The sequence below is a fragment of the Scomber japonicus genome, chromosome 11, assembly GCF_027409825.1.
Source record: "Scomber japonicus isolate fScoJap1 chromosome 11, fScoJap1.pri, whole genome shotgun sequence".
Classification (NCBI taxonomy): domain Eukaryota; kingdom Metazoa; phylum Chordata; class Actinopteri; order Scombriformes; family Scombridae; genus Scomber; species Scomber japonicus.
The window spans coordinates 128,770-151,590 of record NC_070588.1 but is presented as its reverse complement, the minus strand read 5'-3'; the positions used below and the strand labels follow the sequence as shown (position 1 = coordinate 151,590).

General features: G+C 42.8%; 1 protein-coding gene across 1 annotated transcript in view; it reads right to left on the bottom strand.

The window, feature by feature from the left end:
• Positions 1–9,666: 9,666 nt before the first annotated feature.
• The window catches only part of gtdc1 (glycosyltransferase-like domain containing 1), a 28,971-nt gene continuing 15,816 nt past the window's right edge, over positions 9,667–22,821 (bottom strand). The window contains exons 5-9 of the mRNA XM_053328696.1: positions 13,432–13,541; positions 11,209–11,353; positions 10,331–10,401; positions 9,922–10,013; positions 9,667–9,823 (exon numbers count right to left, since the gene is read on the bottom strand). Coding sequence (XP_053184671.1) covers positions 9,752–9,823; positions 9,922–10,013; positions 10,331–10,401; positions 11,209–11,353; positions 13,432–13,541 — 490 coding nt within the window. The 3' untranslated portion in view covers positions 9,667–9,751. The remainder of the gene's footprint in view (positions 9,824–9,921; positions 10,014–10,330; positions 10,402–11,208; positions 11,354–13,431; positions 13,542–22,821) is intronic.

Sequence of the window (22,821 nt, the reverse complement as noted above, 5' to 3'; positions counted from 1 at the left end):
CGGCCCCCCAGAGCCTCCGTACACCTCCGTACGGCCCCCCGGAGCCTCCGTACACCTCCGTACGGCCCCCCAGAGCCTCCGTACGGCCCCCCCAGAGCCTCCGTACACCTCCGTAAACCCCCCGGAGCCTCCATATGCCCCCCAGGAGCCTCCATACAGCTGATGTTCATTAACAGCTGCTCCAGTGCAGCACGGTTAACGTCTGACGCTCTGAATGAACATCAGCTGTAAATATGTTTAATCGCTCGTTACATCTCATGAATAACGTCTCGGAGACGTCTCCGAGGCGTCGAAGATGAATTCACAGAAAGTTTTCGGTGCTAATTTTAGCCGTAATCCGGGCGTTGATTGACGGCGTTGTCAGACTCAGAATAGCTGCAGCGTCCGTGCCGCTTGGATTATTTAAGATTATCTTGTAATTCCCGTTTTAATCTCCCGCTCTAAGATTGGAGAGTCGCACTCTGCGATGAAGTGTCCAAAGCGTTTGATGAGATCTGGAAATCCTCCTCCGGACCGCCGCTGGAAACTTTCCCTCCGAGGACGAACTGATCATTGGTTTCAGATGTTAAGCTTCTATCAGAGATTATCTCCCCGGGCCGTAAAGTGTGCTGCTGCTGCTGCTGCTGCTGCTGCTGCTGCTGTAATAACACAACGCGCTCTAATGAGACACGAAGACGTCCAGAAAACAATCAGAGCAGATGAAAGTCCTCCGAGCTCAGAGCCACCTGCTCCGAGACGCTGAGCTCATAAACGGCTCAAAGCTCCCAGAAAACAAAAAGCTCTCCAGGAGCCAAAGAGACAATCAGCACCACTACCAGACCCAGACCCAGACCAGACCCAGACCAGGGACAGACCCAGACCAGACCCAGACCAGACCAGACCCAGACCCAGACTAGACCCTGACCAGGGACAGGGTTAGAGTTAGGGTGGTGGGGGGGCAGCAGTCTTTGGTCCGATGAGACTGATGAAGTATTTTATTCTGAAGTTTCCTGAACAGAGAAACGAGGTCTGATCCTCCTCACATCTGTCTGATAGTCACAAGTTAGATATCACACAGCTGCTCATAGACGGGGGGGGGGGGGGGGGGGGGTGTGAAGGCCTGGAGACAAACACTGATGCTAGAGGTGAGAGTTATAATGAACAACATGAGAAAGAAACAAAAAGATTTAACATTTTATATTTTATATTGTTTATGATGATTTCCATATTAATGTTTCCTGGGGGGGCAGAGGGGAGGGGGGGTTAGGGGGTTGGGGGGGGTTAGGGTTGTTCATGATGTTAATGTTTTCTGGGGGGGCAGAGGGGGGGGGGGGGTTAGGGGGTTAGGGGGGGGGGTTAGGATTGTTCATGATGTTAATGTCTCTGGCACACTTGATCTTCCGTACACTTCTCATCATGTTTTATGTGACAGGAAACATTTGATCCTTCGTTTCTTCAGATATGAGCTGAAAGAGACCAGCAGGGACCGACCGGGTCAGACCAGGACCGACCGGGTCAGACCGGGTCAGACCAGGACAGACCGGGTCAGACCGGGTCAGACCAGGACAGACCAGGATAGACCAGGACCGACCGGGACAGACCGGGTCAGAGGTCTTTAATAATATTAATAAACAGCTGAAACACGTTTTTAGATAATAAATATGAATGTTTGTATAAAGAATATAAAAATATAATAATGTTAGAATTACAACAGATTAACCTTAAATAACAACAGGTGAGTTTATATATATATATATATAAAGACACATGTATATATATTATATCAATATAAATATATATATATATATAAATATATATACATGTATATAAAGGTTATATAATATAAAGGTCAGTGATGGTCAGTGATGGTTAGTGATGGTCAGTGATGGTCAGTGATGGTCAGTGATGAGTCGTATCTAAAGTGAAACTGAGCGAGATGCTAATTATTCGTGATGTCGGTTCGGGTTAGAGTCGGGAAGCAGATTCAGTAACGAGGAATATTCACCACGCTGTGAGAACGTCTGGCAGAGACCCAGAGACCCTCAGAGACCCAGAGACCCTCAGAGACCCAGAGACCCTCAGAGACCCAGAGACCCTAACCAGACCCCCACCCTCAGATAACCCTCAGAACCTCACATTACCCCCCAGAGACCCAGAGACCCTCAGAGACCCAGAGACCCTCAGAGACCCTAACCAGACCCCCACCCTCAGAAACACAGAGACCCTCAGACCCTCACCCTCACATTACCCCCCAGAGACCCAGAGACCCTAACCAGACCCTCACCCTCAGAGACCCTCAGACCCTCACATTATCCCCCAGAGACCCAGAAACACAGAGACCCTCACCCTCAGAGACCCGTTTAACATCCGCCCAGAGACCCTCACCCTCAGAAACACAGAGACCATCACCCTCAGAAACACAGAGACCCTCACCCTCAGAAACACAGAGACCCAGAGACCCTCAGATTAACCCTCAGATAACGTTTAACATCCGTAGCCTCGAAGGTGACGAGTCCGTCCCGATCCCGACCTTCTTAGGAAAAACCCTCCAGACACGAGCCGACCCGATAACTATAACATTAACCCACTGAAACACTGAAACACTGAAACACAGAAACATTAAAACACTAAAACACTGAAACACTGAAACACTAAAACACTAAAACACTGAAACACTGAAACACTAAAACACTGAAACATTAAAACACTAAAACACTGAAACACTGAAACACTAAAACACTAAAACACTAAAACACTGAAACACTGAAACACTAAAACACTAAAACACTGAAACACTGAAACACAGAAACATTAAAACACTAAAACACTGAAACACTGAAACACTAAAACACTGAAACACTGAAACACAGAAACATTAAAACACTAAAACACTGAAACACTGAAACACTAAAACACTAAAACACTGAAACACTGAAACACTAAAACACTGAAACACTGAAACATTAAAACACTGAAACACTGAAACACAGAAACATTAAAACACTAAAACACTGAAACACTGAAACACTAAAACACTGAAACACTGAAACACTAAAACACTGAAACACTGAAACACTGAAACACAGAAACATTAAAACACTAAAACACTGAAACACTGAAACACTAAAACACTAAAACACTGAAACACTGAAACATTAAAACACTGAAACATTAAAACACTGAAACACTAAAACACTGAAACACTAAAACACTGAAACACTAAAACACTGAAACACTGAAACACTGAAACATTAAAACACTAAAACACTGAAACACTGAAACACTAAAACACTGAAACATTAAAACACTGAAACATTAAAACACTGAAACACTGAAACACTAAAACACTGAAACACTAAAACACTGAAACACTAAAACACTAAAACACTGAAACATTAAAACACTGAAACATTAAAACACTGAAACACTAAAACACTGAAACATTAAAACACTGAAACACTGAAACACTGAAACACTAAAACACTGAAACATTAAAACACTGAAACACTGAAACATTAAAACACTGAAACACTGAAACACTAAAACACTGAAACATTAAAACACTAAAACACTGAAACATTAAAACACTGAAACATTAAAACACTGAAACACTGAAACATTAAAACATTAAAACACTGAAACATTAAAACACTGAAACATTAAAACACTGAAACACTGAAACACTAAAACACTGAAACATTAAAACATTAAAACACTGAAACACTGAAACACTAAAACACTGAAACATTAAAACACTGAAACACTGAAACACTAAAACACTGAAACATTAAAACACTGAAACACTGAAACATTAAAACATTAAAACACTAAAACATTAAAACATTAAAACACTAAAACATTAAAACATTAAAACATTAAAACATTAAAACACTGAAACACTGAAACACTGAAACATTAAAACACTGAAACATTAAAACACTGAAACACTGAAACATTAAAACATTAAAACATTAAAACACTGAAACACTGAAACACTGAAACATTAAAACACTAAAACACTGAAACATTAAAACACTGAAACACTGAAACACTAAAACACTTAAACATTAAAACACTGAAACACTGAAACATTAAAACATTAAAACACTAAAACATTAAAACACTGAAACATTAAAACACTGAAACACTGAAACACTAAAACACTGAAACATTAAAACATTAAAACACTAAAACATTAAAACACTGAAACATTAAAACATTAAAACACTGAAACATTAAAACACTGAAACACTGAAACATTAAAACACTGAAACATTAAAACATTAAAACATTAAAACACTGAAACACTGAAACATTAAAACACTGAAACATTAAAACACTGAAACATTAAAACACTGAAACACTGAAACATTAAAACACTGAAACATTAAAACACTGAAACACTGAAACACTAAAACACTGAAACATTAAAACACTAAAACACTGAAACACTGAAACATTAAAACACTGAAACACTGAAACATTAAAACATTAAAACACTAAAACATTAAAACACTGAAACATTAAAACACTGAAACACTGAAACACTAAAACACTGAAACATTAAAACACTGAAACATTAAAACACTGAAACACTGAAACATTAAAACACTGAAACATTAAAACATTAAAACACTAAAACATTAAAACACTGAAACATTAAAACACTGAAACACTGAAACACTAAAACACTGAAACATTAAAACACTGAAACATTAAAACACTGAAACACTAAAACACTGAAACATTAAAACACTGAAACATTAAAACATTAAAACATTAAAACACTGAAACACTGAAACACTAAAACACTGAAACATTAAAACACTAAAACACTGAAACATTAAAACACTGAAACACTGAAACATTAAAACATTAAAACACTGAAACACTGAAACACTAAAACACTGAAACATTAAAACACTAAAACACTGAAACACTAAAACACTAAAACACTGAAACACTAAAACATTAAAACACTAAAACACTGAAACACTAAAACACTGAAACACTAAAACACTGAAACACTGAAACACTAAAACATTAAAACACTGAAACATTAAAACACTGAAACACTGAAACATTAAAACATTAAAACATTAAAACACTGAAACATTAAAACATTAAAACACTGAAACATTAAAACACTGAAACACTGAAACACTGAAACATTAAAACACTGAAACATTAAAACACTGAAACACTGAAACATTAAAACACTGAAACACTGAAACACTGAAACACTAAAACACTGAAACACTAAAACACTAAAACATTAAAACACTGAAACATTAAAACACTGAAACACTGAAACACTGAAACATTAAAACACTAAAACACTGAAACACTAAAACACTAAAACACTGAAACACTGAAACACTGAAACACTAAAACACTGAAACACTAAAACACTGAAACACTGAAACACTGAAACACTAAAACACTGAAACACTAAAACACTGAAACACTGAAACATTAAAACATTAAAACACTGAAACATTAAAACACTGAAACACTGAAACACTGAAACACTGAAACACTAAAACATTAAAACACTGAAACATTAAAACACTGAAACATTAAAACATTAAAACACTAAAACATTAAAACACTGAAACATTAAAACACTAAAACACTGAAACACTGAAACACTGAAACATTAAAACACTGAAACATTAAAACACTGAAACACTGAAACATTAAAACACTGAAACACTGAAACACTAAAACACTGAAACACTAAAACACTAAAACATTAAAACACTGAAACATTAAAACACTGAAACACTGAAACACTAAAACATTAAAACACTGAAACATTAAAACACTGAAACATTAAAACATTAAAACATTAAAACACTGAAACATTAAAACACTAAAACACTGAAACACTGAAACACTGAAACATTAAAACACTGAAACATTAAAACACTGAAACACTGAAACATTAAAACACTGAAACACTGAAACACTGAAACACTGAAACATTAAAACACTGAAACATTAAAACACTGAAACACTGAAACACTGAAACACTAAAACACTGAAACATTAAAACACTGAAACATTAAAACACTGAAACACTAAAACACTAAAACATTAAAACACTGAAACACTGAGACACTAAAACAACTGATATCCAACCAAGAACCAACGTTAATACAACGTCCTGTCAGCGGGGAAAAAAAACAATAAAACTTGAAAAATATGAATAATTATTAAAACTACGTTCTGTTGGCTGAATAACGTTAAAGATTCTCTGTGAGGCTCAACGTTAACGCTAACGTTAGCTTTAACTTTAACGTTAGCTTTAATGTCAACGTTAACGCTAACGTTAGCTTTAACGTTAAAGCTAACGTTAGCTAGACATAAACGAGTGCTTCAGGAACTCTGACTCAATACGTTAGCTTCAGTTTTGAACGTTAGCTTAAACAAATGTTATCACTTAATATTCTTTAAAGTAGCGTCTAATCAGCGCTAACGTATTTATGTTCTTTATAGTTACGTTTAAAATGTTTTCTACAGATTACTGATTAAATAAAATCTGTTATTTATTCCTTCGGATTACTCAAATAAAGTATTTAAATAACGTTTAACGCTTAATTCAGAATCGTCTAGTTTAACGTGTTTATCTGACTTTAGTTAACGATCTTATTCCTTCAGAGGAAAAGTTAAAACTACTGATACGATTTAAAGAAAACGCCGAGTCGACGTTCTTCAATTCATTTTACCTTTATTTTATTTCCACAGATCAGAAATTAAAATTATAAATATAATTTTAATGTGTTGCAGTCGCTCAGTTCAGCCACCAGATGGCGACAGAGACGAGGCAGCTGCTCTTCGTCCGTTGCCATGGAGACGAGGCAGCTGCTCTTCGTCCGTTGCCATGGAGACGAGGCAGCTGCTCTTCGTCCGTTGCCATGGAGACGAGGCAGCTGCTCTTCGTCCGTTGCCATGGAGACGAGGCAGCTGCTCTTCGTCCGTTGCCATGGAGACGAGGTAGCTGCTCTTCGTCCGTTGCCATGGAGACGGGCGTGTCGTGAGATGTTTTTAACGCTGTTTCCAACAGTAACTCGTATTTTATTATATTACATGTAACCCGTTACCATGGTAACTAATAATAAAAGATTACGAGGTTGATTTAAATCTGAAGTTAAGAAATAAAAAGAACGTAAAACATATTTTATTATAATCATTCAGCTTCATTGACTCACTTTGACTCAGAAGTTATATTTTAATAAAGATTATTGTTTTAGTTTTTAATGATCGGAGTTCATATTTAAACATTTAATTAATAAAGTTATTTATTATGAATCAGTTTAAACTTTTAATAAGTTATGGAAAATAGAAGTTGTTCTGTGTTACTGTTCAGAGTGTCTGCCCCCCCTCCCTTCCCTTCCCCTCTGAAACCCCCCTCCACCCCAACCCTAACCCTAACCCCCCCCCCCCCCCCCTCTGGTCTGCCTCCTGGATGTGTTCTGGTCTGCGTCCCCGCGAGGCCTCCGTCCACCTCAGAGCTCCGTCAGGATGACAGCTTGGAGCGCCGCCCTGCACCGCACTCCTTCCACCCTGTTCCAGGCCTGGACCCCCCCCCCCCCCCCGCCCCCCCTTGTGGTCCCAGTCTGTCCCACCGCCAAACCTCAGCGCTCCGCTCCCAGCGCTGCTCTCTCTGAGACACCTTCCTTCCTGCCGAGGCCGCTTCGAGGAGAGGAAGGGGGGGGGGGGGGGGGGCACATTGTTCCAAATGGAGATAAATACCGGGTTCGGGTCTACCTTCAGGACCGCAGAGTCCTCCAGAGTCCTCCAGGACTACGCTCTGGGTCCCGGTCTCTGCTGCCAGTTTTCCTCTGGTCTCCCCTCCCTGCCAGACTCTGGTCTGTGGTGGCTGGACCTGGATCTCAGAATACTGAAGCTGGACTCAGTCAATGACAGAGCAGCCGAGCCAGAACCCAACGAAGACCTGGAGGACTGAAGGACTGGAGGGCTGGAGGAGACCTGCAGCCGGGACACGAACACATCTCCAGTCTCAGAATGAATCAGTTTTAACTCTGAGTCGTAAAACAGAGCAGAACCCTTCACACCCGAACCCAGACCCGAACCCATCCAAACCCGAACCCGAACCCTAACCCATCCGAACCCGAACCCTAACCCCCCCGACCACAGAACACGAAGAAACTGATAAAAAGTTTCATGGATTCAGTTTGAAGCTCGTCTAACTTGAGTTCGGAGGTTTCTGGACTCAATAATCACAAAGTCCTGAATCCTAAATGAGCTTCGTGGAGTTTCTGTTTAGACCTGCAGCAGGTTCGGTCCACATCGGATCACTGAGGTCACTAAAGGTCAAAGGTCACACAGCAGGTCAGTGATGAAGCTTTTCTAACAGGAAGTAACGCTTCGTCCTTTAACCTCAGCAGCGATGTTACAGGCTGCAGGAGTTTATTACAGAACAATTAAAATAATAAAATAAATTATTGTTTTAATTCCACAACAAGAGTTTATATATCTATCTCTCTCTATATATATATCTCTCTATACATATATTAATATATATAAATGAATAAATAAATGTCAGCGTTCAGTGTTTCTGCTTCACCAACAGTCTGAGAGTCTGGTGATCTCCGTCTGCAGACCGAGCGCTCTGCTCCTCTCTCAGAGATAAGAGACGACGTCGTTATTAGAAATCCTTCTTCTGTTTTATTCCTGAAATCAGAACGATGGGAACGACTTAAACCGGCTTACTGGGTTTCACTTCTAATCTCTACAGAGAAGAAGAAAAGAGCAGCAGGAGGAAGAGGAGGAGGAAGAAGAGGAAGAGGAGGAAGAAGAGGAAGAGGAGGAAGAAGAGGAGGAAGAAGAGGAGGAGGAGGAAGAAGAGGAAGAGGAGGAAGAAGAGGAGGAAGAAGAGGAGGAGGAGGAAGAAGAGGAGGAGGAGGAAGAAGAAAAGGAGGAAGAGGAGGATCTATAAAGTCTCTAACAGGTGATTCATTAAATAATCAACTGTAAAAATGAATTTCGTGTTTTTAGATTCAAAAAGAAAAAATATGAACTGATCAGATTAATGAGCTCCGTCACATCTGATTGGACGGCTGAGTGGGCGTGTCTGATGTCACTTCCTCTAAGACAAAGTTGAAGATGAGTCAGCAATAATCAATAATCAGAAACTTTATTTAAACTGTTTTTATACAATTAAAGTTTCACATTCAGTTTTTAAAAAAGATGAAAAAAACTTTTTATGGATAAAAAATCTTCCAGCAGAGTGCTGCGTTCAGGGACCGTAGGACAGCAGAGCTTGGTAGTGCTGCGTTCAGGGACCGTCGGACAGCAGAGCTTGGTAGCGCTGCGTTCAGGGACCGTCGGACAGCAGAGCTTGGTAGCGCTGCGTTCAAGGACCGTCGGACAGCAGAGCTTGGTAGCGCTGCGTTCAGGGGCCGTAGGACAGCAGAGCTTGGTAGCGCTGCGTTCAGGGACCGTCGGACAGCAGAGCTTGGTAGCGCTGCGTTCAGGGACCGTCGGACAGCAGAGCTTGGTAGCGTTGCGTTCAGGGACCGTCGGACAGCAGAGCTTGGTAGCGCTGCGTTCAGGGACCGTCGGACAGCAGAGCTTGGTAGCGTTGCGTTCAGGGACCGTCGGACAGCAGAGCTTGGTAGCGTTGCGTTCAGGGACCGTCGGACAGCAGAGCTTGGTAGCGCTGCGTTCAGGGACCGTCGGACAGCAGAGCTTGGTAGCGCTGCGTTCAGGGACCGTCAGACAGCAGAGCTTGGTAGCGCTGCGTTCAATGACCGTCGGACAGCAGAGCTTGGTAGCGAGGCTTCAGGGTGTCCCAGGAGAACGAGGACGTGTCGACCTGCAGAGACAGATGTGGACATTCAAAGGAAGCTAACGCTAAGCTAAGGAAGTTTCGGTATATGACGTTCTCTGTGGTCTTCACTTCCTGTTGGTTACCTTGACGACGTGTCTGCGGGCGATGTCGGGCCTCCTGCAGAGTCGCTGCAGCTTCTTACAGAGCTGCTCAGGAGTGGAGTACAGGTACTCTGCTGCAGGGTTTAATATAACATCATTTAATATAACATCATTTAATATAACATCATTTAATATAACATTTAATATAACATCATTTAATATAACATCATTTAATATAACATTATTTAATATAACATTATTTAATATAACATCATTTAATATAACATCATTTAATATAACATCATTTAATATAACATCATTTAATATATCATTTAATATAACATCATTTAATATATCATTTAATATAACATCATTTAATATAACATTTAATATGAGTCTAACTTTATTAAGTTTAATTTAATAATAATTAAAGTCAGAGTTCAGAGTTTACCCGGGAAGATCTCAGGGTAGACCAGAGCGTTGGGACAGAGCGGGAAACATCCACAGTGCACCGCCTCCAACCTGCAGAGTATTAGATATATAATAATAAATATATTAGTATTAAATATATAATAATAAATATATTAGTATTAAATGTATAATAATAAATATATTAGTATTAAATGTATAATAATAAATATATTAGTATTAAATGTATAATAATAAATATATTAGTATTAAATATATAATAATAAATATATTAGTATTAAATGTATAATAATAAATATATTAGTATTAAATATATAATAATAAATATATTAATATTAAATATATAATAATAAATATATTAGTATTTAAAGCTTGATAACAACCTGCAGCGTCTGTGACCTCATCACTTCCTGTCTGATCAATAATCTGCTTCATGCTGCGATCGACTGCTCATTTTCCACTTCCTGTCCATAAAGCTGTGTGTGTGTGTGTGTGTGTGTGTGTGTGTGTGTGTGTGTGTGTGTGAGGGGGGGGGTGGGGGTGAGACAGGTGAGCTGTGCCTCGGAGCGGCGGCCTCTGATTGGTGGAGGCCTGAAAGCGGATCCCAACCTCAGACTCACTTCATCTGATTCAACCTGCTGCTCCCTAACCCCCCCCCCCCCCAACCCCCCCCCCACCCCCAGCCCCCCTCCCTAACACCCCCTCCCCAAACCCCCCCCCCAACCCTTCAACCTGCTGTCAATAAAGCTTCATTCAAACTGGAACATTAATCACTTATTAAATTAAATATGATTCAAACAGTTTGATAGAACCCCCCCCGCCCCCCCCCCCCCCCCCCCCCCCCAGTCCCCCCCTTTCCCTTACCCCCCCCTCAGGTAAAGGATGATGTCATGGACTCACATGGCGACCCCGAAGAACTCGTGCTTGGCGGTGGAGACGACCACGTCTGCGTCGCACAGCGCCGACAGGAAGCTGCTCTTCTCAGACAGGAAGCCCCAGTTCAGGATGTGAGCGTCCAGCTGGCGGCGAGCCTCCGAGAACACCTCTGCACCACCGAAGAAGAACACGCCAGGTACAGGTGACACTTTATACAGATCTGAGGTCAGCTATCTGAATATTATAATATTATCTTTATATTAATATTACAGATAACTCCAGCTGGGGTTAGGGTTAGTGTTGGTGAGACAGGTGAGAGGTGAGAGGAGAGACAGGTGAGAGGTGAGAGGTGAGAGGAGAGACAGGTGAGAGGTGAGAGGTGAGACAGGTGAGAGGAGAGACAGGTGAGAGGAGAGACAGGTGAGACAGGTGAGAGGAGAGACAGGTGAGAGGAGAGACAGGTGAGAGGTGAGAGGAGAGACAGGTGAGACAGGTGAGAGGAGAGACAGGTGAGAGGAGAGACAGGTGAGAGGTGAGAGGAGAGACAGGAGAGACAGGTGAGAGGAGAGACAGGTGAGAGGTGAACAGGTGAGAGGAGAGACAGGTGAGAGGAGAGACAGGTGAGAGGTGAGACAGGTGAGAGGAGAGACAGGTGAGAGGAGAGACAGGTGAGAGTGAGACAGGTGAGAGGAGAGACAGGTGAGAGGAGAGACAGGTGAGAGGAGAGACAGGTGAGAGGTGAGAGGAGAGACAGGTGAGAGGAGAGACAGGTGAGAGGAGAGACAGGTGAGAGGTGAGACAGGTGAGAGGTGAGAGGAGAGACAGGTGAGAGGAGAGACAGGTGAGAGGTGAACAGGAGAGACAGGTGAGAGGTGAGACAGGTGAGAGGAGAGACAGGTGAGAGGAGAGACAGGTGAGAGGAGAGACAGGTGAGACAGGTGAGAGGAGAGACAGGTGAGACAGGTGAGAGGAGAGACAGGTGAGAGTGAGACAGGTGAGAGGAGAGACAGGTGAGAGGAGAGACAGGTGAGGGGTGAGACAGGTGAGAGGAGAGACAGGTGAGAGGAGAGACAGGAGAGAGGAGAGACAGGAGAGAGGAGAGACAGGTGAGAGGAGAGACAGGTGAGAGGAGAGACAGGTGAGAGGAGAGACAGGTGAGACAGGTGAGAGTGAGACAGGTGAGAGGAGAGACAGGTGAGACAGGTGAGAGGAGAGACAGGTGAGGGGTGAGACAGGTGAGAGGTGAGACAGGTGAGAGGAGAGACAGGTGAGAGGAGAGACAGGTGAGAGGAGAGACAGGTGAGACAGGTGAGACAGGTGAGAGGAGAGACAGGTGAGACAGGTGAGAGGAGAGACAGGTGAGAGTGAGACAGGTGAGAGGAGAGACAGGAGAGACAGGTGAGAGGAGAGACAGGTGAGAGGAGAGACAGGTGAGACAGGTGAGAGGAGAGACAGGTGAGAGGAGAGACAGGAGAGAGGAGAGACAGGTGAGACAGGTGAGAGGTGAGACAGGTGAGACAGGTGAGAGTGAGACAGGTGAACTGGATCAATACTTATTAACTGAGTCTAATCTTTTTATTTGTCCTAATGTGATTGCCTTCCAGCATCTCGACCATAATCACTGATTTACCGTCTGACTGTAAAACTTTACATCCCAATATCTCAGAGTGTGTTCATTAAGTTAAAACACACACACACACACACACACACACACACACACAGAGAGTAACACACACACACACACACACACACACACACACACACACACACACACACACACACACAGAGTAACACACACTTACACACACACACACACACACACAGAGAGTAACACACACACACACACACACACACACACACACACACAGTAACACACACACACACACAGAGTAACACACACACACACACACACACACACACACACACACAGTAACACACACACACATCATTACAGCATCATCAGCTGATGATAGACGGTGTGTTTTATCAATTAAAGCCTGCAGGTCTGACCTTTGACCTTTGACCTCCTCATCATCTAATAACACAGACGATGCTTATTTATTATTTATGATTTACCTTCAGACGGCAGTAAAGCCTCCGCAGCTCTCTAAAGGAGACACAAAGTCAGACTGTGTGTGTGTGTGTGTGTGTGTGTGTGTGTGTGTGTGTGTGTGTGTGTGTGTGTGTGTGTGTGTGTGTGTGTGTGTGTATGTTACAGTGTGTGTGTGTTGCAGTGTGTGTGTGTACCTGGTACATCAGTGAAAGTCTCTCCCAGCACCGACAGATGAAACTTGAGTCCTTTTTCTTTCAGTTTCAGCAGAGAAGAAAAAAACAGCTCCGGGTTTTTATCATGCTCCCTAAAACACACACATGTACACACACACACACACACACACACACACACACACACACACACACACACACAATGATGGAGTCATGTGATCTGTGTCAGAGTGTTTAACATGTTACATTAATTAGTGAGTTAACTGTCTAACTGTGACCTCCATGATGTCTTGCTGCAGCTTTCAGCCACTAGGAGGAGCTCTACCCGTTAGCCTGCTAGCTAGCTGACTGGCAGTAAGTTAACCTGCTAGCTAGCTGACTGGCAGTAAGTTAACCTGCTATTTAGCTGACTGGTAGTAAGTTAGCCTGCTATTTAGCTGACTGGCAGGAAGTTAGCCTGCTAGCTACCTGACTGGCAGTAAGTTAGCCTGCTAGCTAGCCGACTGGTAGTAAGTTAGCCTGCTATTTAGCTGACTGGTAGTAAGTTAGCCTGCTAGCTAGCTGACTGGCAGTAAGTTAGCCTGCTAGCTAGCCGATTGGTAGTAAGTTAGCCTGTTAATTAGCTGACTGGTAGTAAGTTAGCCTGCTAGCTAGCTGACTGGTAGTAAGTTAGCCTGCTAGCTAGCTGACTGGAGGGAACATGATGCAGGTGAAGACACACTAAAGTCCAGCGTGGTTTAAAAGCTTCCAGAAAGTAAAGGATAATGTTGTCAGGTGTGAAATATGTGGAGCAGAGTTGAGCTACGGTGGCTTCACATGGACAAAAAGCTGCTGTCTGCTGTGACGGTTGCTAAGGGAGACGGACCTGACGCTAATCACCAAACTAGTACGTGAACAGAGAGAAAGCTAACGTTACGTCTCTCACTGCTAACATGATGTAAAGGAAATGCTCAGCGGTGTTTAAGACGGAGAGAAAATAATCAGCTGTTATATTTTAAGATTTATTATTTTAATTAATGTGTTTGTGTAAAGAGATGAAGGCTGATTATCATTTAAATTAATAAAGTTTGTGCAATATTCAGTTAGGTGTCGGTTAAACCCTCCGATTAGTCGACTGCGAAAAAATGGACTCGTGTGTGATGTTGGCATGAAGGCTCAGTTTCTGTATATCAAAGCTCAGTTTCTGTATATCAAAGCTCAGTTTCTGTGTATAAATGACAGTGTGAAGGTCACAGCAGAAGCACCTCGGTGATTTCCTAAGGTGAGGTATTAGTGAGCAGATTATTTCCTGTCATTTGCAGCAGCAGCCGGGCGTCTCCCTGCGGATGAAGATAATTCTGAATGTGTCTGTTCCCTCAGTGCTGATACAGAGAGGACAATGACTGACGAACACTGCTAATTAACTTCATCATTACTGCTCACTAATACACTTTATCTGCTTTATATTTCAGCTTTTATCTGCTGCTGTTTAACCTGTTTATATGTGAACTTCTGTCTGAAACGCTTTTATTCTGCTCATTTAAATAAAATAATAAAATCATCGTTCCTGAAAACTGTCTTTCTGTTTGTGATGTTTTATATTTTAGTGTCTGATTTTATTAACAGTTACATATATCATATATAACCACATGCAGCTGACTGGATTCATGCTGTAAATGTAATTATGTTTAATTATATTGTGTGCGTGTGTATTAGTGTTAGAAGCTGGACTAATAACAACAAACTAATAATTAAAATAAATTAAATTAAAAATGGTTCAAAGACACAAAACTTAATAAAAACACAAAAACAAAAAGAAATTCAGTTTATTTTGTTTGTCTTTAAAACACAAGCTGCCCCCCCCTTCATCTTCATCATCATCATCCTCACTGACCTCAGATGAATGCATCTGAGCATGCTCAGTGCAGAGCTCATTAATATGCATCACAAGCCAAAAGAAAGAGAGTTGGTCTCATTTACAGACGACTGATTAAATATTCTGCTTCATGTTGAACCCAAGAGGAGTTTTAATATTCAGACTGTATTTACAGAGATCAGCACAAAGACAACAGTCAAACATACGGAAGTTTATTAACGTCGTAAAACGAGCTGAGAGCTGCACGTTAACACCTGAGCACAGGTACGGGAAGCATGTCCGGCCCTCCAGGACCGGAGGGAGTTTATATTTATTTATTTGAAACTATCGTTTAGCAAATAAAAAAACTGAACCGAGCGCTGACTGGAGCGCGTTTTCTCATGCTGTTGCTATGGTTACCCTCATGGATATTTTGTTTGTCGAGCAGACAAAGAAAGTGTTGTTATAAGGAGCAGAAGCAGCAGCATGTCTGCTTAGTTCCTCCCTAACCCAACACTGAAGACTTTTAGCTGCTGAACAACCACAAACTTCAAATTCTCTGATTCAGCTTCTGAAATATATATCTCCTCTGAGAATCGTCACCTTATTGGTTGCCCCCCCACCCCGTGATCCTGGGAGCCATTGGGTCCTTATACAACCGCTGTGAGAGCTGTGTTCACATTCTCTGCAGTAAGTCTCAGAATCTCCTCTCTGCTGTTTACGGTTGATGTTGTTCTGTTGGACTCTACAGGTGAAGTCCTCCAGCAGGCTCTGGGACGGTTTGCAGCTGAAGCGGTCGGGATGAGAGTCAGCACCTCCACATCTGAGGCCATGCTGCTCTGCTGGAACAAGGTGGACTGCCCCCTCAGGGTTGGGGTGGGGGGGGTTACTGCCCTAAGTGGAGGAGTTTAAGTATCTCGGAGTCTTTTTCACAGTGAGGGTCAGATGGAGCCTGAGACTGACAGGTGGATGGGTGCAGCATCAGGTGGATGGGAGCAGCATCAGCAGTGATCCAAGCAGAGTGTCTGGGCTCAGCCTGATGCCACCGAGACCCGACCCAGATAAGGATGAGGATGGATGATAGACGGATGGTAGACGGATGGTAGATGGAACTTCTTAAATATTCTGTGACAGTAAACTGAAGATCTGAATGTTTTGAGCTGATTTGAAAATGACTGAAACTCAAACTGAGAAACTTGATATGAAGATTGTCTCATTTACAGAATATTCATTTTGAAGCTTTTCTGTGTCAGACACTTTTTCTCTAAAGCACGTTAAAGTTTATAATCTGTACTGTTATAAGACGTTCGATGATGTCACCAGGAGCCTTATGACTTCACAAACAGGCTTTTTCAGTTTTCTGACTCAATCAGTGAATAATGAAAATGTTCAGTAGTTTCTGCTGTTGGCTGTTTATCCTTCTGTCAGAAAAGCTGATGAATCCTCTGGAGGTAAAAGCCGCTAAAGCTCCCCCCCCCCCACCCCCACTTTATACTGCAGCATCTTCACCTGGAAACAGCTGCCCCCCCCCCTCCCCTGAAAAGCAGCGTGCCTGCAATAAGACGGAGCTGTAATCTGAGGATCCAGGCCACACACAGATTACAGCTCTGAAACATCAGCAGGAGATGGAGGAGACGCTTCAATCAGAGATTAAATCCTCATTTAAAGCAGAATAAACCGCCGGCACGCCGCAGCAGTAATCCAGCGGTGTTTTTGCTCAGTTTAGAGCAGATTACATGACGGCTGCTTTTGTTACTGATATCAGAGAAGGTGAAAAACATCAGAAACACTGACGGCTGCGTCTTCATGTCCGTAATCTCATTTAAAAACATGTTTTTTCTCTCCCATGATTTTAAAACCTCGGACGCTGAAATCTGCTTCACACGTTCAACTTTCCATCGACTTCATCTGCAGATGTTTGTTAAACTACGACTCAGTTATTTTATTCTTATTCATCAACAGCTTTGTGTTTGTTGTAAAATACGACTTTATATCTTCTACATTATATATTTATTAGTATTAGTAAACTGTAAATTACAAATTTATTTTAAAATAATAAATATATATACAGTATATGTGTATAAATTTATTTTTTTTAAAGTTCATTTTTATAATACAATATATTTTCATAAATTAAAACTTCATGTCCATATTTTCTTGTATATTAAAGATTTATTTTATATAATAATATTATATAAATATATATAATATAATGTTATGTGTAGTAAAGTTTTATAATGTGACTATTTTCCTCCTTTCCTTTTCTTATAAGTGAACAAATTATATTCATATTGTTTTTTACAATCGTGACTTTCTTCTGAAACACATTTATTGTCAAAATATGATTTTTTCTGTTTTTATTACATTTTGTTTTTGTCTTGAACCGTTTTATTTTACACATCAGATTTTGTCTCTTATGTAAAGTGTTCATACTCAGTCTCTCAAAGATGAAAGCGTCCCAGTTAGGGTTAGGGTTAGAAACACACATATGAGATAAAGAGGTAACGTACCACCTGTGAGGCCAGACGATGTGCAGAGGTTTCTCTTCAGAGTCTCCGCTGGACTGATGTGGATCCGCCTGCTGCTCCTCTGAGGGAGACTCTTCAGGTCTGAAGAGAGAAAACTGATTATGTTGCTTTCTTTATTGTTTCTTGTAATTTTGACTTACTGGTGAACTGTTTATTATATCTGAGATTTATTCTTCTAGGTGTGAATTTCTTGTCATTACGTTAGTTCTTATAATTTTCTCACAGTTACAGGATCACCTAAAACTATGTAATCTCTTTATGGGACACGAATCTGATGCTAAGAAACAATTATACCGACATAATTATAAAACTTTATGTCTGCCTGGAGTTACATCGAAGTGATTTATCTGATAAATATTTGCTTAATGAACTCTGTAGAGATTATGAGTGAATGTCTTCTTTCCACTCTTTATACTGACCTCACTGTCTGATACATTACTCTGGACCGTATGTAAGTAGACTTGTTGGTCTTACCGAGGACTGATGACGTCATCAACATGAGACGGCTCTGCAGCCCGCCGCAGGAGTTTGTGTTTCGGCAGCAGACTGAAAAAGAAAAAGAAAAAACAGTCAGAGACGTGTTTTCAGTGTTAACGCAGAGAGCTCCAACGCTCCTGAATGCCTCACAGCTGCTGACAGGGGAGCAGAAACACACTGATGTCACAGAGGAGCAGAAACACACTGATGTCACAGAGGAGCAGAAACACACTGATGTTACTGAGGAGCAGAAACACACTGATGTTACTGAGGAGCAGAAACACACTGATGTCACTGAGGAGCAGAAACACACTGATGTCACAGAGGAGCAGAAACACAGAGGAGCAGAAACACAGAGGAGCAGAAACACAGAGGAGCAGAAACACAGAGGAGCAGAAACACACTGATGTTACTGAGGAGCAGAAACACACTGATGTTACAGAGGAGCAGAAACACAGAGGAGCAGAAACACACTGATGTCACTGAGGAGCAGAAACACACTGATGTCACTGAGGAGCAGAAACACACTGATGTTACTGAGGAGCAGAAACACACTGATGTTACTGAGGAGCAGAAACACACTGATGTCACTGAGGAGCAGAAACACACTGATGTCACAGAGGAGCAGAAACACAGAGGAGCAGAAACACAGAGGAGCAGAAACACAGAGGAGCAGAAAGACACTGATGCTACTGAGGAGCAGAAACACACTGATGTTACTGAGGAGCAGAAACACACTGATGTTACTGAGGAGCAGAAACACACTGATGTTACTGAGGAGCAGAAACACAGAGGAGCAGAAACACAGAGGAGCAGAAACACAGAGGAGCAGAAACACAGAGGAGCAGAAACACACTGATGTTACTGAGGAGCAGAAACACACTGATGTTACAGAGGAGCAGAAACACAGAGGAGCAGAAACACACTGATGTCACTGAGGAGCAGAAACACACTGATGTCACTGAGGAGCAGAAACACACTGATGTTACTGAGGAGCAGAAACACACTGATGTTACTGAGGAGCAGAAACACACTGATGTCACTGAGGAGCAGAAACACACTGATGTTACTGAGGAGCAGAAACACACTGATGTTACTGAGGAGCAGAAACACACTGATGTCACTGAGGAGCAGAAACACACTGATGTCACAGAGGAGCAGAAACACAGAGGAGCAGAAACACAGAGGAGCAGAAACACAGAGGAGCAGAAAGACACTGATGCTACTGAGGAGCAGAAACACACTGATGTTACTGAGGAGCAGAAACACACTGATGTTACTGAGGAGCAGAAACACACTGATGTTACTGAGGAGCAGAAACACAGAGGAGCAGAAACACAGAGGAGCAGAAACACAGAGGAGCAGAAACACAGAGGAGCAGAAACACACTGATGTTACTGAGGAGCAGAAACACACTGATGTTACAGAGGAGCAGAAACACAGAGGAGCAGAAACACACTGATGTCACTGAGGAGCAGAAACACACTGATGTCACTGAGGAGCAGAAACACACTGATGTTACAGAGGAGCAGAAACACAGAGAAGCAGAAACACTGATGTTACAGAGGAGCAGAAACACACTGATGTCACTGAGGAGCAGAAACACACTGATGTTACAGAGGAGCAGAAACACAGAGGAGCAGAAACACACTGATGTCATAGAGGAGCAGAAACACACTGATGTCACTGAGGAGCAGAAACACAGAGGAGCAGAAACACACTGATGTTACTGAGGAGCAGAAACACACTGATGTTACTGAGGAGCAGAAACACAGAGGAGCAGAAACACACTGATGTCACTGAGGAGCAGAAACACATTGATGTCACAGAGGAGCAGAAACACACTGATGTCACTGAGGAGCAGAAACACACTGATGACACAGAGGAGCAGAAACACAGAGGAGCAGAAACACAGAGGAGCAGAAACACACTGATGTCACAGAGGAGCAGAAACACAGAGGAGCAGAAACACAGAGGAGCAGAAACACACTGATGTCACTGAGGAGCAGAAACACAGAGGAGCAGAAACACAGAGGAGCAGAAACACACTGATGTCACTGAGGAGCAGAAACACAGAGGAGCAGAAACACACTGATGTCACTGAGGAGCAGAAACACAGAGGAGCAGAAACACAGAGGAGCAGAAACACACTGATGTCACTGAGGAGCAGAAACACAGAGGAGCAGAAACACACTGATGTCACTGAGGAGCAGAAACACAGAGGAGCAGAAACACACTGATGTCACTGAGGAGCAGAAACACACTGATGTTACTGAGGAGCAGAAACACAGAGGAGCAGAAACACAGAGGAGCAGAAACACAAAGACTGGGTGGATTAAAACATTAAAGATGTAGTAATGGTCTTTTTATTCCTGCACAGCTTGAACCTCTTGTGTTGGATGTTCTCGGCCCTGCTCAGACTGTCAGGTAGAATAAACTGAGAGCTCAAACACATCCAGTCCTCTCATTAAGTTAATTAGAGTCCACCTGAGGCAGAATCAGTCCATTATATCGGCTGCTATCACATCACAGAGACGCTCTGAGGACGCAGCTTCAAGACAGCAGGCGACAGACTGAGCTGCAGCTGTAACCTTACACAGACTCTAATATATACATATACACACACACACACATATACACACACACACACACACACACACACACACACACACATATATACACTTCTATATATCATTACATTATTTTATATCTATTATTACAGAGAATGTTTAAACTGTACATGAGGAGGTTTGGACCTGAGGACAGAGACAGTGAGACAGACAGCTTATAGACAGAGAGACAGTGAGACAGGTCCTCTATGGGACAGTGAGACAGGGAGACAGGTCTGTGGACAGACAGTGAGACAGAGAGTGAGACAGGTCTTCTATGGGACAGACAGGGACACAGTGAGACAGACAGACAGTGAGACAGGTCTTCTATGAGACAGTGAGACAGGTCTGTGAGACAGTGAGACAGGTCTGTGAGACAGTGAGACAGGTCCTCTGTGGACAGTGAGACAGGTCTGTGAGACAGTGAGACAGGTCCTCTGTGGACAGTGAGACAGGTCTGTGAGACAGTGAGACAGGTCCTCTGTGGGACAGACAGTGAGACAGTGAGACAGTGAGACAGGTCCTCTATGAGACAGTGAGACAGGTCCTCTATGGACAGACAGTGAGACAGTGAGACAGGTCTGTGGACAGACAGTGAGACAGTGAGACAGGTCCTCTGTGGACAGACAGTGAGACAGTGAGACAGGTCCTCTGTGGACAGACAGTGAGACAGTGAGACAGGTCCTCTGTGGGACAGTGAGACAGGTCCTCTGTGGGACAGACAGTGAGACAGTGGGACAGGTCCTCTGTGGGACAGTGAGACAGTGAGACAGGTCTGTGGGACAGTGAGACAGTGAGACAGTGAGACAGGTCCTCTGTGGGACAGACAGCTTATATAACAGCTCTGGTCTGAGTTGCGGTTCAGTGAGTGATGACGCTGCCTCCGAGGCCTCTGGGAAAACTTTATTCAATAATCCATTATAAAAATTAGATGTTTGACTGGAGGCAATAAAAACATGGCTGCATCCACAGACTGGGGGGGGGGGGGGCAGGGGGGGCAGGGGGGGGGGCTAGCAGGGGGGGGCAATTATCTTATTTCTAAATCAACAGTAATCTGTGTGATGACTTCACCTCCGAGAGTCTGATTAAAGATGAAGGTCAGACATCTTTTCATCTCATTTACTTTATTGGCAATAATCACAGAGTGTAAACACACACACACACACACACACATACACAGGGTTAAACACACACACACACACACACACACACACACACACACACACACACACACACACACAGAGACACACACACACACACACACTCACACATACTCACACACACACACACACACACACACACACACACACACACACACACACAGGGTTAAACACACACACACACACACACACACACAGAGACACACACACACAGAGACACACACACACAGACACACACATACACAGGGTTACACACTCACTCACTCACTCACACACACACACACACACACACACACACACACACACACACACACAGGGTTAAACACACACACACACACACACACACACACACACACACACACACACACACACACACACACACACACACACACACACACACACACACCGAAAGGCCAAAAGCAAAATACAGAACCGACACCGAGGTGTTTCGGGTTCCTGGACGGAGCTTTCTGCTCCTGTTCACCCAGCAGGGTTAGGGTTCGGGTCCTGACCCCGAAGCTCCTGCAGTGGAAGCGGGCCAAGCAGACGTATGGACTTCACTGTGGTGGATCCAGGCACACGAGCCCCCCCCCCCCTAACCCTACAGCCCCGCCCCCCCCCGAGTAGAGGATTACAGGAAGGTGGTGAACAGCTGTTTTCATCTGGCTGTGATTTGTAGAGGAGCAGCCGACACTTTGGTTCACTAATCACACTGTAATCCCCCAGAGACCAGCAGAGACCAGCAGAGACCCCCACAGACCCTCATACACTAGACCTGTCCCCCCAGTAGACCGTAGACCTGCACC